Source organism: Eptesicus fuscus, chromosome 8 (assembly GCF_027574615.1).
Source record: "Eptesicus fuscus isolate TK198812 chromosome 8, DD_ASM_mEF_20220401, whole genome shotgun sequence".
Lineage (NCBI taxonomy): Eukaryota > Metazoa > Chordata > Mammalia > Chiroptera > Vespertilionidae > Eptesicus > Eptesicus fuscus.
Window position 1 is genome coordinate 9,319,883 of NC_072480.1, and position 12,160 is coordinate 9,332,042.

At 37.9% G+C, this 12,160-nt stretch overlaps 1 protein-coding gene across 2 annotated transcripts in view; it reads right to left on the bottom strand.

The window, feature by feature from the left end:
* Positions 1 to 12,160, bottom strand: part of LRCH1 (leucine rich repeats and calponin homology domain containing 1) — a 225,996-nt gene that overhangs the window by 49,667 nt on the left and 164,169 nt on the right. For both annotated transcript variants that reach the window (XM_054719758.1, XM_054719757.1), the window contains exons 8-10: positions 11,422 to 11,527; positions 4,847 to 4,971; positions 239 to 306 (exon numbers count right to left, since the gene is read on the bottom strand). In XM_054719758.1, the coding sequence (XP_054575733.1) occupies positions 239 to 306; positions 4,847 to 4,971; positions 11,422 to 11,527 (299 nt within the window). The remainder of the gene's footprint in view (positions 1 to 238; positions 307 to 4,846; positions 4,972 to 11,421; positions 11,528 to 12,160) is intronic.

Here is a 12,160-nt window from a genome sequence, read left to right on the forward strand (position 1 = left end):
TTTCTACCTCCAGTCTCAAATCTGATAAAATTTGGGGCCAAGGAAAAGGTATGACTTTGTACTATATTGCCCTAACAATGTGACAATAAGCATCAGACAGAGGAAAACTGGCTACTTCTTATCAATATCCGCTACCCAAAGAAAAGCAGACCAGAATTCTTATCATGACAGGGCTTCCATTCTGCTTAAACCATGAACTTTACAGGGTAGTGGCTCATAACTAGGCCTTGGTACTCACATTCCCTCGGATTGCCAGTGTATATCCTCTTCTATCCGTAACGGTTCTTCACAGACTTCTGTCCTGTCCTGGGGAAGAACACATGGGTTTTCTGATAGCCACTGGCCATCAACAGTCAACGGTCAAACCCTGTCCCAGCCCCTGTTAACGGAAGTACTATTCACAATAGGCAAAAGGTGAAAACAACCCAAGTGATCCTCAATGAATGAATGAATAAACAAAATGTGGTCAAGACATACAATGGAATATCATTCAACCTTAAAAAGGAAAGAAATCCGAGACCTGCTACAAAGCAGGGGAATATTCAGGATATTGTGCTAAGTGAAATAAGTCAGTCACAAAAAAACATACTGTATGATTCCACTTTTATGAGGTACCTAGAATAGTCAAATTTATAAAGATAGAAAGTAGAATGGCAATTGCCAGTGGCTTGGGAAGGGGGAGGTTTGGGGAGATAGTATTTAATGGGTAAAGTGTTTCAGTTTTACAAGATGAAAGGAGTTCTGGAGATGGATGGTGGGGATAGCTACACAATAACATGAATGTGCTTAACATCACTGAATTTTACACTTAAAAAATATCTAGGATGGTAAGTTTATGTTATATTTATATTACTATAATTAAATATAAAATTTAAAAAAAAGAAAACCTAGCCTAGGACCACAATACTTGTTAAATTACTGTCAAAAATTTAAAACATAATTCCTTACTGCTGTCTTAGCATCTCCTGATGTCCAAAGATTCTTCTGTTGGGCTTGTCAGTCACATGAGAATGCATTCTGGCATTTGTAAGAGGAGAAAAGGGTGTGTGTGTGTGTGTGTGTGTGTGTGTGTGTGTGTGTTTGGGAAAAAAGAATGTATAAAATAGTTAACAACAGAAAATGCCTCAAATGACATCCAATAAGCTTCATATATGCAACATCCAGATTTCACTGAAATTCCTGCCCCCATATCCCTGATTTTCTCAAAGAAACATTGGTGGAAGTATTGGAAAGGTGTGTACCACTGTTGGAACTTCCAGATGCTTCTTTCTACTTTCTGCTCTGATACAGAGAAATGCTACTTTTGCTCAGCCAACAGCTAGAACAGAAGCCACCCTGAATGAGTATATGTTTCTCTGACAAGGAAGGTATAACAACCAAAAGGACTGTTTTCTGCTTCAAGGTTCTGACACGTTGTTAACTCAGGCCCAGCCAATTCTGCAGATGTGTCACTGAGAACGAGTCTTCTTCCAAAGAGGTGGCTTGCTACCTGATGCCAGTCTGTGGCTTGAAAATACTCAGACATTTTCTATATTGACTATACTTTTAGTGCATAATAAAGTCCACATATAAATTATTGTGCCACACTATCCAAATGATAGTGAAATTCATGGGAGAAAACACACTACCATATATGACTGAGAAAACATGTTCGTATCTTTTCTTGTTGGGCTTCAACTACAGGAGCCATGGGCATTTCCTTCTAATTTTAAGTTTCATAACAAAAAGTAGCCAATAGTATGAAATATTGGTTTTTCTTATAGTATGCAAAAGAGGGCTTACTGGGTTTTTTTTTGCTAAGTTACATAGATGATCCTCATTATTTGCAAATTCCATATTCATAAACTTGCCTACTCAATAAAATTTACTTGTAACCCTGAAATCAATACTCATGGTGCTCTAGAGTCATTCGCAGGCATGCAGAGAACTGAAAAATCCCGAGTTCCCGACATGCACAGTTCCAGCTGACCATGAGCAAGGAAACCCTCTGCCTTCTTGTTTCCGCTGTCATAGTATAAACAAGTGTCCTTTAGGGTCTAGTTAGTGCAACATATTCACATTTTTGTGCTTTTTGGGGTTGATTTTGCTGTATACAATGCCCCCAAGCACGGTGCTGAAGTGTGGTCTAATGTTCCTAACCACAAGAAGGCTGTGGTGCCCCTTAACAGAGAAAACATGTTAGACAAACTTCACTTAGCCATGAGTTGGTGGTGTGGACTGAAAGTTCAATGTTAATTAATCAACAAAACATATTAAATAAAGTGTTTTTAAATAGAAACACACATAAGTACAATAAAATCCATTAAACACAGTAAGTGAGGTTATGTATTGACCATCTGACAGGGAACCTAACCCTGTACTTACACTTTGGAGCAATGGCCCAGTATTAGATAATTCAGTGTTTGAGGTGACTTTATACAACAGAACTACTGAGAATAATGAGGATCAACTGTAGCTACAAAAACAAAATATGCTAATTCAGTGAAGGAGAGAAAACAGGGTTATATAAAACACAACTCTGGCTCTTCAAGGACTGAGTGGTCGGCACATTGTTGGCTGTCAAGTACACTCTCACAGGTTTTTAAAGGGATGCAACTCAAGGCTGGTTTTCAATGTATGACTTTTCATTGTAGATTTAGTTTCATTTTATTAGTAGTAGTTCTTTGCTCAAGTTTCCAAGAGAGGCCTCTTACAGGAGTGGACATCTAGGGAACATTTGCAGAATAGGTTTCTACATCCCTATTTACTCCTCTAGACTCTACCCCCAGGCTCCATTCTGTAGAGCAGCCATTTCCACAAAGCCCTTTGCTTCCTAAAATATCTGAATCTAGGGAAATTTGCTTTTCTGAAACAAAATGCTTTATTTTACTGCTTTGATTGTTATCCTTCAGAGTTTCCATTTTTACTTTAGAGTCTCAACCTAAGATAAACTCTTCATAAAATAAAGACGAAAGCCCAATTTTCCATGTTTTACGACAGGCTTACTCCAGAGCTGATAGATAGGGGTCAAATCTGGGAGAATCTTATGAAAACTACTGGCCTCAGAGCAATATCATTAGAATTGCACTGTAGGAGAATGGCTGGCGGCAGAACATACAGTGTGCAAGTGTGTGCGCACACGCATGTGCATGCAGGGGGCAGGACGCTGAGTGAGAAGTTGGGGTAGGTGGGACTCTTGCAGTCATCAGAATTAGAAATGATAAAACTTGGCTAAAGCAATGTCAATAGAGGTAGAGGGCACAAACGAGGCAGTGGCTATGAGATATTTTGAAACAAGAATTGATGGATTAGATATAAAGAGTTAAGTATTTCTGTGTTTCATCCTTCTACAGGCATACCTCGTTTTATTGCACGTCACTGTATTGAGTTTCACAGATACTGGATTTTTTTTTTTTTTTTTTACAAATCGAAAGTAAGACCCTCCACTAAGAAAAATATTATGACTTACTGAAGGCTCAGATGATGGTTACAATTTTTTAGCACTAAAGTATTTTTTAAATTAAGGTATATACGTTTTTTCAGAACAATGCTATTGCAAACTTAATAGACTACAGTACAGTGTAAACACACTTTTAATATGCACTAGAAAACCACAAAATTCATGTGACTCACTTTGTTGAATTATTTGCTTTATTGTAGTGGTCTGGAACCAAACCCACAATATCTCTGAGGTATGCCTGTATATAACTTCTTAAAATCATCTTAGTTTCTACAAATGTAAATACTATTTCAGGTTCTTTATTTTTGTCTTGAGAACATAAAAGACCTCTTGAGTACACCAGGGTACTTATTATACAGTGTAAATTCACAATTTTCCTCACAGTTCCCGTGGAGGTGATGGCCAAAGACATTAGTTTAGACAGACTCCAGCCATTCTAACACAATTCTCAGGAAATAAGGATGTGCTCTTAGAGACTCCATGCTTGGCTTTAACACATTAACTCAAAGACCACCATCTCTCAGAAGCCACATCAAATCTGAATTTTACCAAATGAACCATCCTTGCATTCTTTGGTGCCACAACCTGAACCAAAAAGACTGGCAGAAACATACCAAGGCACTTAATCATGTCTCCACATGAAACCTTAACTACCAGCTCCAGTAAAAGGCTAGTTTTCCTCTCTTCTTTTTGCTGCCAATATGATGAAGCTTGGCAACTTCACCCAACCTTTCAACACCTCACTGTAACTACAACGGTTCTGGAACAACTGTCCTCAGAGTGAACTCCCAAAATGGAAGACCTCCTTTCCAGGTCCTGAAAGTCTCCATTTTTCTCTTTATACTGTGGACATACCCCCAAGAAAAGCATTCACCTAGAGTACATTGAAGAGAATGTGAAACTTGTCTAGTCTGCCTTTTACTGAATGGTAATGGGTAACTCTGACATTTGCTAATGAATACAATGCACTGAGCAATGGCAAGATGAGTAATTTCTGAATACAAAAGAAAACCATATACATATGCCAACAAATGAAAAGGTATGTATGGGAGGGACTGGCTCCTAATGTCAGAAAATAAATACTGAGGCCCTGGTGGGTAGCTAATTTGGTTAGAGCATCCCAATGTGACAAGGTTGAGGGTTCAATTCTCAGTCAGGACACTACAGGGATATAGGAAACAACTAATGAATGCATAAACAAGCAGAACAATAAATTGGTGTCTCTCTCCTCTCCTCCCTCCTCTTCTCCCTCTAAAATCAATCAATTTTACAAAAAAAGAAAAATATACTGAGCTTTGAGATGTTATAAAGGAAGATGGCAGTAAGATGACATTTAAGGTGATGCATTGGTAACCTTGAATCAAACAGAAGTAAATAAATAAATAAATTAGTTGATCCTCAACTTGCCTTAATATAATTTATAAATTCCGAGTGGAGAACATCTGTTCCATGGGTAAATTGGTCTCTTTCTTCTCCAGAGTTGTCATTGTCACCAAGAGAAGGCTTTGATTGAAATTCCTGATGAAAGTCCCCTATTAGAAAAGAACAGACAGACAGAAAGCATGATTTTACAAACTGATGAACAAAGTACAGATTACCCTGAAATGTATCATCTAATCACTTCAATTTTCTCTCTTACCTTTTAAGGAGGTATATGACTGACCCAAGTTTTCTCTTCCCTGAATGATGTAAGGAAAAGATAAAAGAAGAAAGAAGAGAAAGAAAAGCAAAAGAACCAAAAAGCCATAAACTAAACTTAAAAAGTTAAAAGCTTCTATATGGCTTAGTTTTTTTTGAAAGAAATGAGCATGATTAAAAATGGTGGAGGAGTAAGTGGATGCTGCACAAACACGCTCCCAGGACCAAAATGGATTTACAACTAAATTACAGAAAAACTTCCAGACTAATCAATGGAAGACTCACTGGAAAGAACCCTGATAACCCAGGATGGAAAGTGGAGACAGCAGCTGAAGTTCCAGAGAGATATCTCAGCTGTGGAGGGTTCCCATTGAGAACTCTCAGGTCTCATCCCTAAGCTGGGCTGCCCAGCAGAGAGCACCAGAACTGAGAAAGGTGCCCACAGAACATCTGCATGTGAAGAGCAGCAGGGTTGCTGTCTGCCAGGGAAAGACTGCTGGAAATGCAGGCACCCTCTTAAAGAACCAAAACACAAAATTCCCTGTGCAGCCACTCACCTTGTGATCCGGCAGAGGGAGGGCAGAGTGGACTAGGGCTATGTAAGCAGAAGCCAGGTTTGGGGGCTCTGGGGTTAGAGTTCAGAAGACTGACACCCTGGTTTCCTGTGCTGAGTCATTCCCTCACACCATGGAGGTCATCTTTCTCATGCAGACAATTGCTATCTAGGTGGTTTTGCCTCAGGGGTATACAGTTGACTCACCTTATTGGGAAAAAAATCCTTCCCCAAGGTGTGGAGTTTCTGAGGCCCATTAAGGGACTGAGAATAACAATTAGCCTCCAGGTAGAAGCAATTGCACCGCCCTGTTAGGAAAACTCTTGCCATACCTGTGGATGATTGCCTGAGGGCTATTTAAGACTAAATCCAATCAGACTGCTAGCAGAGCAGACTCAAAGCTGGGGACTTTGAGTCTTTGCCTGATCTCATTAGACAAAAACAGTGTTTGACACTGTCCTGCACTAAAGAATGAGAGAGGCATAGAAGATCTGCCTAATATATAGTCACAAAACCAAACAGGCACCCACAATGAGGAGACAAAGAAACAATGCCCAAATTAAAGAACAAGAGGAATTCTCCAGAAGAAGATATAAATGAAATGGAAATAAGAAACTTATCTGAAAAAGGGTACAGAATATTGATGGTAAAGATGCTCAACAGCATGAGAAAAGATGTAGTAACTATGAAAACAGAAATAAAGGATGATATAGCACAAATAAAGAACACATTGGAAGGCTATCATTCAAAATAGAAGGTGAAATAAAGAGCTTCCCGAACAAAACAAAACAAAACAAAGGAGTTCATCACCACCAAGCCAGCATTATAAGAAATGCTAAAGAAACTGCTGTAATGAGAAGAAGAGAGAAAAAAACCTAGGCATACAGAATTAAAATGGCAATAAATAAGTACATATCAATAATAACCTTAAATGTAAATGGATTAAATGCTCCAATCAAAAGAATAGTATAGCTGAATGGATATGAAAGCATGACACAACTATATGCTATCTACAAGAGACCCACCACAGAAGAACAGACTTACATAGGATGAGAGTGAAGGGATGGGGAAAAACATTTCCATGCAAATAGAAAAGAAAAAAGCTGGGGTAGCAATATTCATATCTGACAAAATAGACTTCAAAATGAAGGTCATCACAAGAGACAACAAAAATCACTACATAATACTAAAGGGATCAATCCAACAAGAGGATATAACCCTAATAAACCTAGATGCACCCAATAAATGAACATCTAAATATATATAAAAAACTTCTAGAGGACTTTAAGGGAGAGATCGACAACAATACAATCATAGTAGGGGACTTTAACACTCCACTGACTTCAATGGATAGAACTTCTAGACAAAAAAGAACTTCTACAAGGAAACAGTGACTCTAAAGGACATGATGGATCAGATGGATTTAATTGACATTTATAGAACATTTCACCCCAAAGCTGCAGAATATACATTCTTCTCAAATGTACATGGGTCATTCACAAAGATGGATCACATGTTAGGAGACAAAAAAAGTCTCTACAAGTTCAAGAAGATTGAAATCAGATCAAGCATCTTCTCAGATCACAGTGGGATGCAATTAGATATCAACTACAGTAAAAACATTCCAAAACATTACAACACATGGAGGCTAAATAGCACCTCAAGAAAGAAATTAAAAAAACAAATGAAAACAAACACACAACAAGCCAAAATCTCTGGGACATAGCAAAAGCAGTTCTGAGAGTGAAGTTCATAGCACTATAAGTATACCTCAAGAAACAAGAAAAATCAGCAATAAACTATTTAGCCCTACAACTTAAAAAACTAGAAAGAGAGCAACAAAAATGCCCAGAGTAAGTAGAAGAAAGGAAATAATAAAGATTAGAGCAGAAATAAATGACATACAGACTAAAAAAACGTATTAAAAAAATCAATGAAACCCAGAGCTGGTTCTTTGAAAGGATAAACAAGATTGACAAACCATTAGCCAGACTCATCAAGAAACAAAGACAGAGGTCCCAAATAAATAAAATCAACGAAAACAGAGAAGTAACCATTGACACCACAGAAATACAAAGGATTGTAAAAAAATACTATGGACAACTATATGCCAATAAGTTGGACAAACTGGATGAAATGAAAAAATTCCTAGAAAAACACAATCTCCCAAAACTGAATCAGGAAGAATCCGCAAACCTGAATAGGCCAATAGCAACTGATGAAATAGAAGCAGTAATCAAAAAACTCCCAGCAAACGAAAGCCCAGGTCTGTATGGTTTTACAGGGGAGTTTTACCAAACATTCAAAGAAGGACTAACACCTACACTCCTCAAATTAGTTAAAAAAAAAAAAAACAAGAGAAGGGAACACTTCCAAGCTCTTTTTATTAGACCAGCATTATCCTTATTCCAAAACCACATAAAGACACTGCAAAGAAAGAGAATTACAAGCCAATATCCCTGATGAATATAGATGCTAATATTCTCAACAAAATATTAGCAAATCAGATCCAGCAATATCTTAAAGAGATCATACACCATGACCAAATGGGATTTATTTGAGGAATGCAAAGCTGGTACAATATTTGCAAATCAATAAACGTGACACATCACATAAACACATCAATAGGTGAAGAAAAAGCATGCAACAAAATCCAACACCCTTTTTTTATTAAAAACTCTCAGCAAAGTGGGAATAGAGGGAGCATATCTCAACATGATAAAAGCCATATAGGACAAACCAACAGAGAACATACTCAATGGGCAAAAACTAAAACTATTTCCTCTAGAAACTGGAACTAAACAGGGATGTCCACTTTCACCGCTCTTATTCAACATAGTACTGGAACTGCTAGCCACCCCGATCAGACAAGAAGAAGAAATAAAAGGCATCCAAATTGGAAAAGAAGAAGTAAAACTCTCATGATTTGCCAATGACATGCTATTGTATATAGAAAACTCTAAAAACTCCATTAAAAAACTAGATTTAATAAGTGAATTTGGCAATGTAGCAGGATGCAAAATCAACACCCAAAAATCAATAGCTTTTTTTAATACACCAATGATGAATCCTCAGAAAGAGAAACTAAACAAACAGCGGTGGATTGGAGGGAGTAAATGGGGGGATGGGGAAGGGGACATTTGCAATAATTTCAACATAAAGATTTATTTTTTTAAATCAAATTCCATGTTATGCTTTTTAAAAAATCACATATGAGCATTTATTCTAATAATGCTGGCAGTGTGGGAGAGCAGCAGGTCATCCACAAAAATCTGCTCTGCTCACATCTTACGTTTTTCTTTTTTAAATATATTTTTATTGACTTCAGAGCAGAAGGGAGACGGAGAGACAGAAACATCAATGATGAGAGAGAATTATTTTTTTAATATATTTTATTGATTTTTTACAGAGAGAAAGGGAGAGGGACAGAGAACTAGAAACATCGATCAGCTGCCTCCTGCACACCTCCTACTGGGGATGTGCCCACAACCAAGGTACATGCCCTTGACCGGAATTGAACCTGGGACCTTTCAATCTGCAGGCTGACGCTCTATCCACTGAGCCAAACCAGTTAGGGCGATGAGAGAGAATTATTGATTGGCTGCCTCTTTCAATCCCTCATTGGGTATCGAGGCCCCAACCTGGGCATGTGCCCTGACCGGGAATCGAACCCTGACTGCCTAGTTCAAGCGTCCTCAAACTACGGCCCGCGGGCCACATGCGGGTGTTTTTGCTGTTTTGTTTTTTTATTTCAAAATAAGATATGTGCAGTGTGCATAGGAATTTGTTCATAGTTTTTTTTTAAACTATAGTCCGGCCCTCCAACAGTATGAGGGACAGTGAACTGGCCCCCTGTTTAAAAAGTTTGAGGTTGACGCTCAACCATCCAACCACGCTGGCCAGGCATGTCTTATGTTTTTAAGGCACAAAGAAAAGAAAGTATAAGACAGCTTTTGTGTTCTAAGTAATGTGTGATGAGTAAATATTTCAAATTCAAAATTCAACAAATACTTACTGAGCAACTACTAAATGTCAGGTATGCTAAACATTGTAGGAATTTAAAAAGCTAGTCACACCTGACTCATGGTCCTTAAGTAGCAAACAATCTCAAGGAAGAGTGTGGGAATAAACTAAAACAAGAATCTAACATCCTAACAACAAAAGATGTGACTATGGCAAGGGCCACACGGGGAAGAAAGCACTCTGAGCACATCCAACTAGGCTGTGTTCCAGACTCTGCAATCCAGAGGGTGAAGGGGAGGCAAAAGGAGCACCAATGTTTTCTCTCTGATCTGAAGACTAAAAAGGACCAGGTAGACCACCATGAAGGACTCCTGGCCAGCAGAACACTCACTTCTACAACAGATGTGAAAAATTCACTACCAACAAATTATATAATTTTTTAAAAATTTGCCTAAAACACTATCTGCTATACTGCATAATGTAATAAAACTTATCTAGATTAATGAAGTGGCAGTTATACTTTTTTTGCATAAAGTATACAGTTATAGTTTTGGACCATATATGGTTCCAACCATTATCTCAGATCAATAAATGCTAAACTAACATCCTCACTTAAAAACCTAAATGTAAGAAGTGAAAGCAAACATTAAGTTTGAGTTAGTTTAAATGGTTCACCCGTCACTAAAGAAAGCATATTCAAACTATTAGGTAATAATCTGCATATTAATTTAATTCTATACTATTCATACATCATGAAATAGTCTCTGTCACAAATTAGTGAACACTAAATTTTAGTATTTTCTTTAAAAATCACTGAACAGGAGCAGCCTAAATACTGCCATAATGTAATCAAATGAGGACTTCATGAGTGGGGCTTCCTGGGGTCCTGGTAAAGTCCCGTTTCTTGAACTGGGAGCTGGTAATATGGTTCACTGTGTGAAACACACCAGTAATATATATAATACATTACTAGTATTTTGAAAGTATGCAGGACATCATTTGATATGATCAAAGAACCATAGAATTTTTAAAGCTATAGAAGCAGTTAAAGATCACCTAATCTAATCATCTAATCACTTACTAGTACAGGTGAGAGGATTAAGGTCCATTAACTTGTCCAAAGTCAAGCTGGGGGATACAACTCAACTACACCTCCGACCCTCACTTGTAGTTAGTTAGCTGTGGCCATACAACCAAGTCTAGGGTATAAGTGCTGGATGCTCCTCCTAGGCCCAGTCCATAAAAACTTTGAGCAAATCTCCATGTGCTCCCCCTTCTGTTTTGAAACAGAAGGATTCAGAAACTTTGAAAGTCTTATGTTAAAGACGGTGAAACTCAGCATGAAAGAAGTTTGGGTCCTTGAATCACCACTTGAGGGCAGTTGCCTGTCAATCACTAACTCCTATTTGAACTTAATTTGGATTGTATTAAAGTTTAAACCAATGAGATTTGGGGGTTTTATGTATTACAATAAAGTTATTCTAAATAATATATCTACGTATATTTTCTTTCAAATAATGGATTTAAAGAATCCATATAAATCTTCAGAATGAGAACAGCTTCACTCTTTACTAGCTGCATGGCCACTGGCACGTCACCTAACCTCTCTGAGCCTCAGTTTCCTCTATAAAATTGAGGTAATTAGGAGTATCCACTTCAGAGTTTCGAAGTTTCAATGAGGTCACCTTCACAGATTAGCACAGAACCTGGTGCATAGTAAATGTGCAATAAAAATCAACTATTATTATTGCCATATTTATGCATATTGTAAACACAGCATTTTAAACGTAAAAAACGAGCACTTTCTCCCCGTCTTTCATTCTCAGACCTTTTATGGGACTAAGGTGATGGCATGAGTCCTCCTTGATGATCTGTTCTTCTTCCATGATATTTGACATCGGGACATTGAGGCTAACAGTGTCTTCATCAGAAGGCTAGAAAGAAACAAGGCACTGCTTCATTCAAGGAGAAGTGTTATCATGTAGATTAAGAGAATGCTATATGGTTAAAAAAACAACAGAGTGTTTTTAATATTGAGTAAGAGACACCACATACAAAGGACAATTCCATTTACATATGTTTAAAAACAGGCAAAACTAATCTATGGTATTGAAATCAGGATAGTGGCTGCTCTCGGGTGAGTGGGTGGGCACATGAGTGGGGCTTTCTGGGGTCCTGGTAAAGTCCCGTTTCTTGAACTGGGAGCTGGTAATATGGTTCACTGTGTCGAATTCATAGAGCTAACACTCATATACTTCTCTGTACCTGTTTTGAGCTGAAATTTGACCAGGTGCCTGGCGATATTTGCTAACCTAAGAGCCATAGTCAGGGTACTAAGAAGGACTTGTGCAACACCTGACAGAACAAAGGAATACTTGCAAATATATCACCACAGGAGTCCTATGTCGAATCAACCATTTTAACAGTGACATTACTGTGAACTCTGACAACACTAATTTACCAAAACACCATTAAGGTTTCATGTGGTTCATCACAGAAAGTAGACAGTCAACCTCTGTGACAATATCTCATTTATTTACAGTGCACTTTACTTGCTTTATAAATTA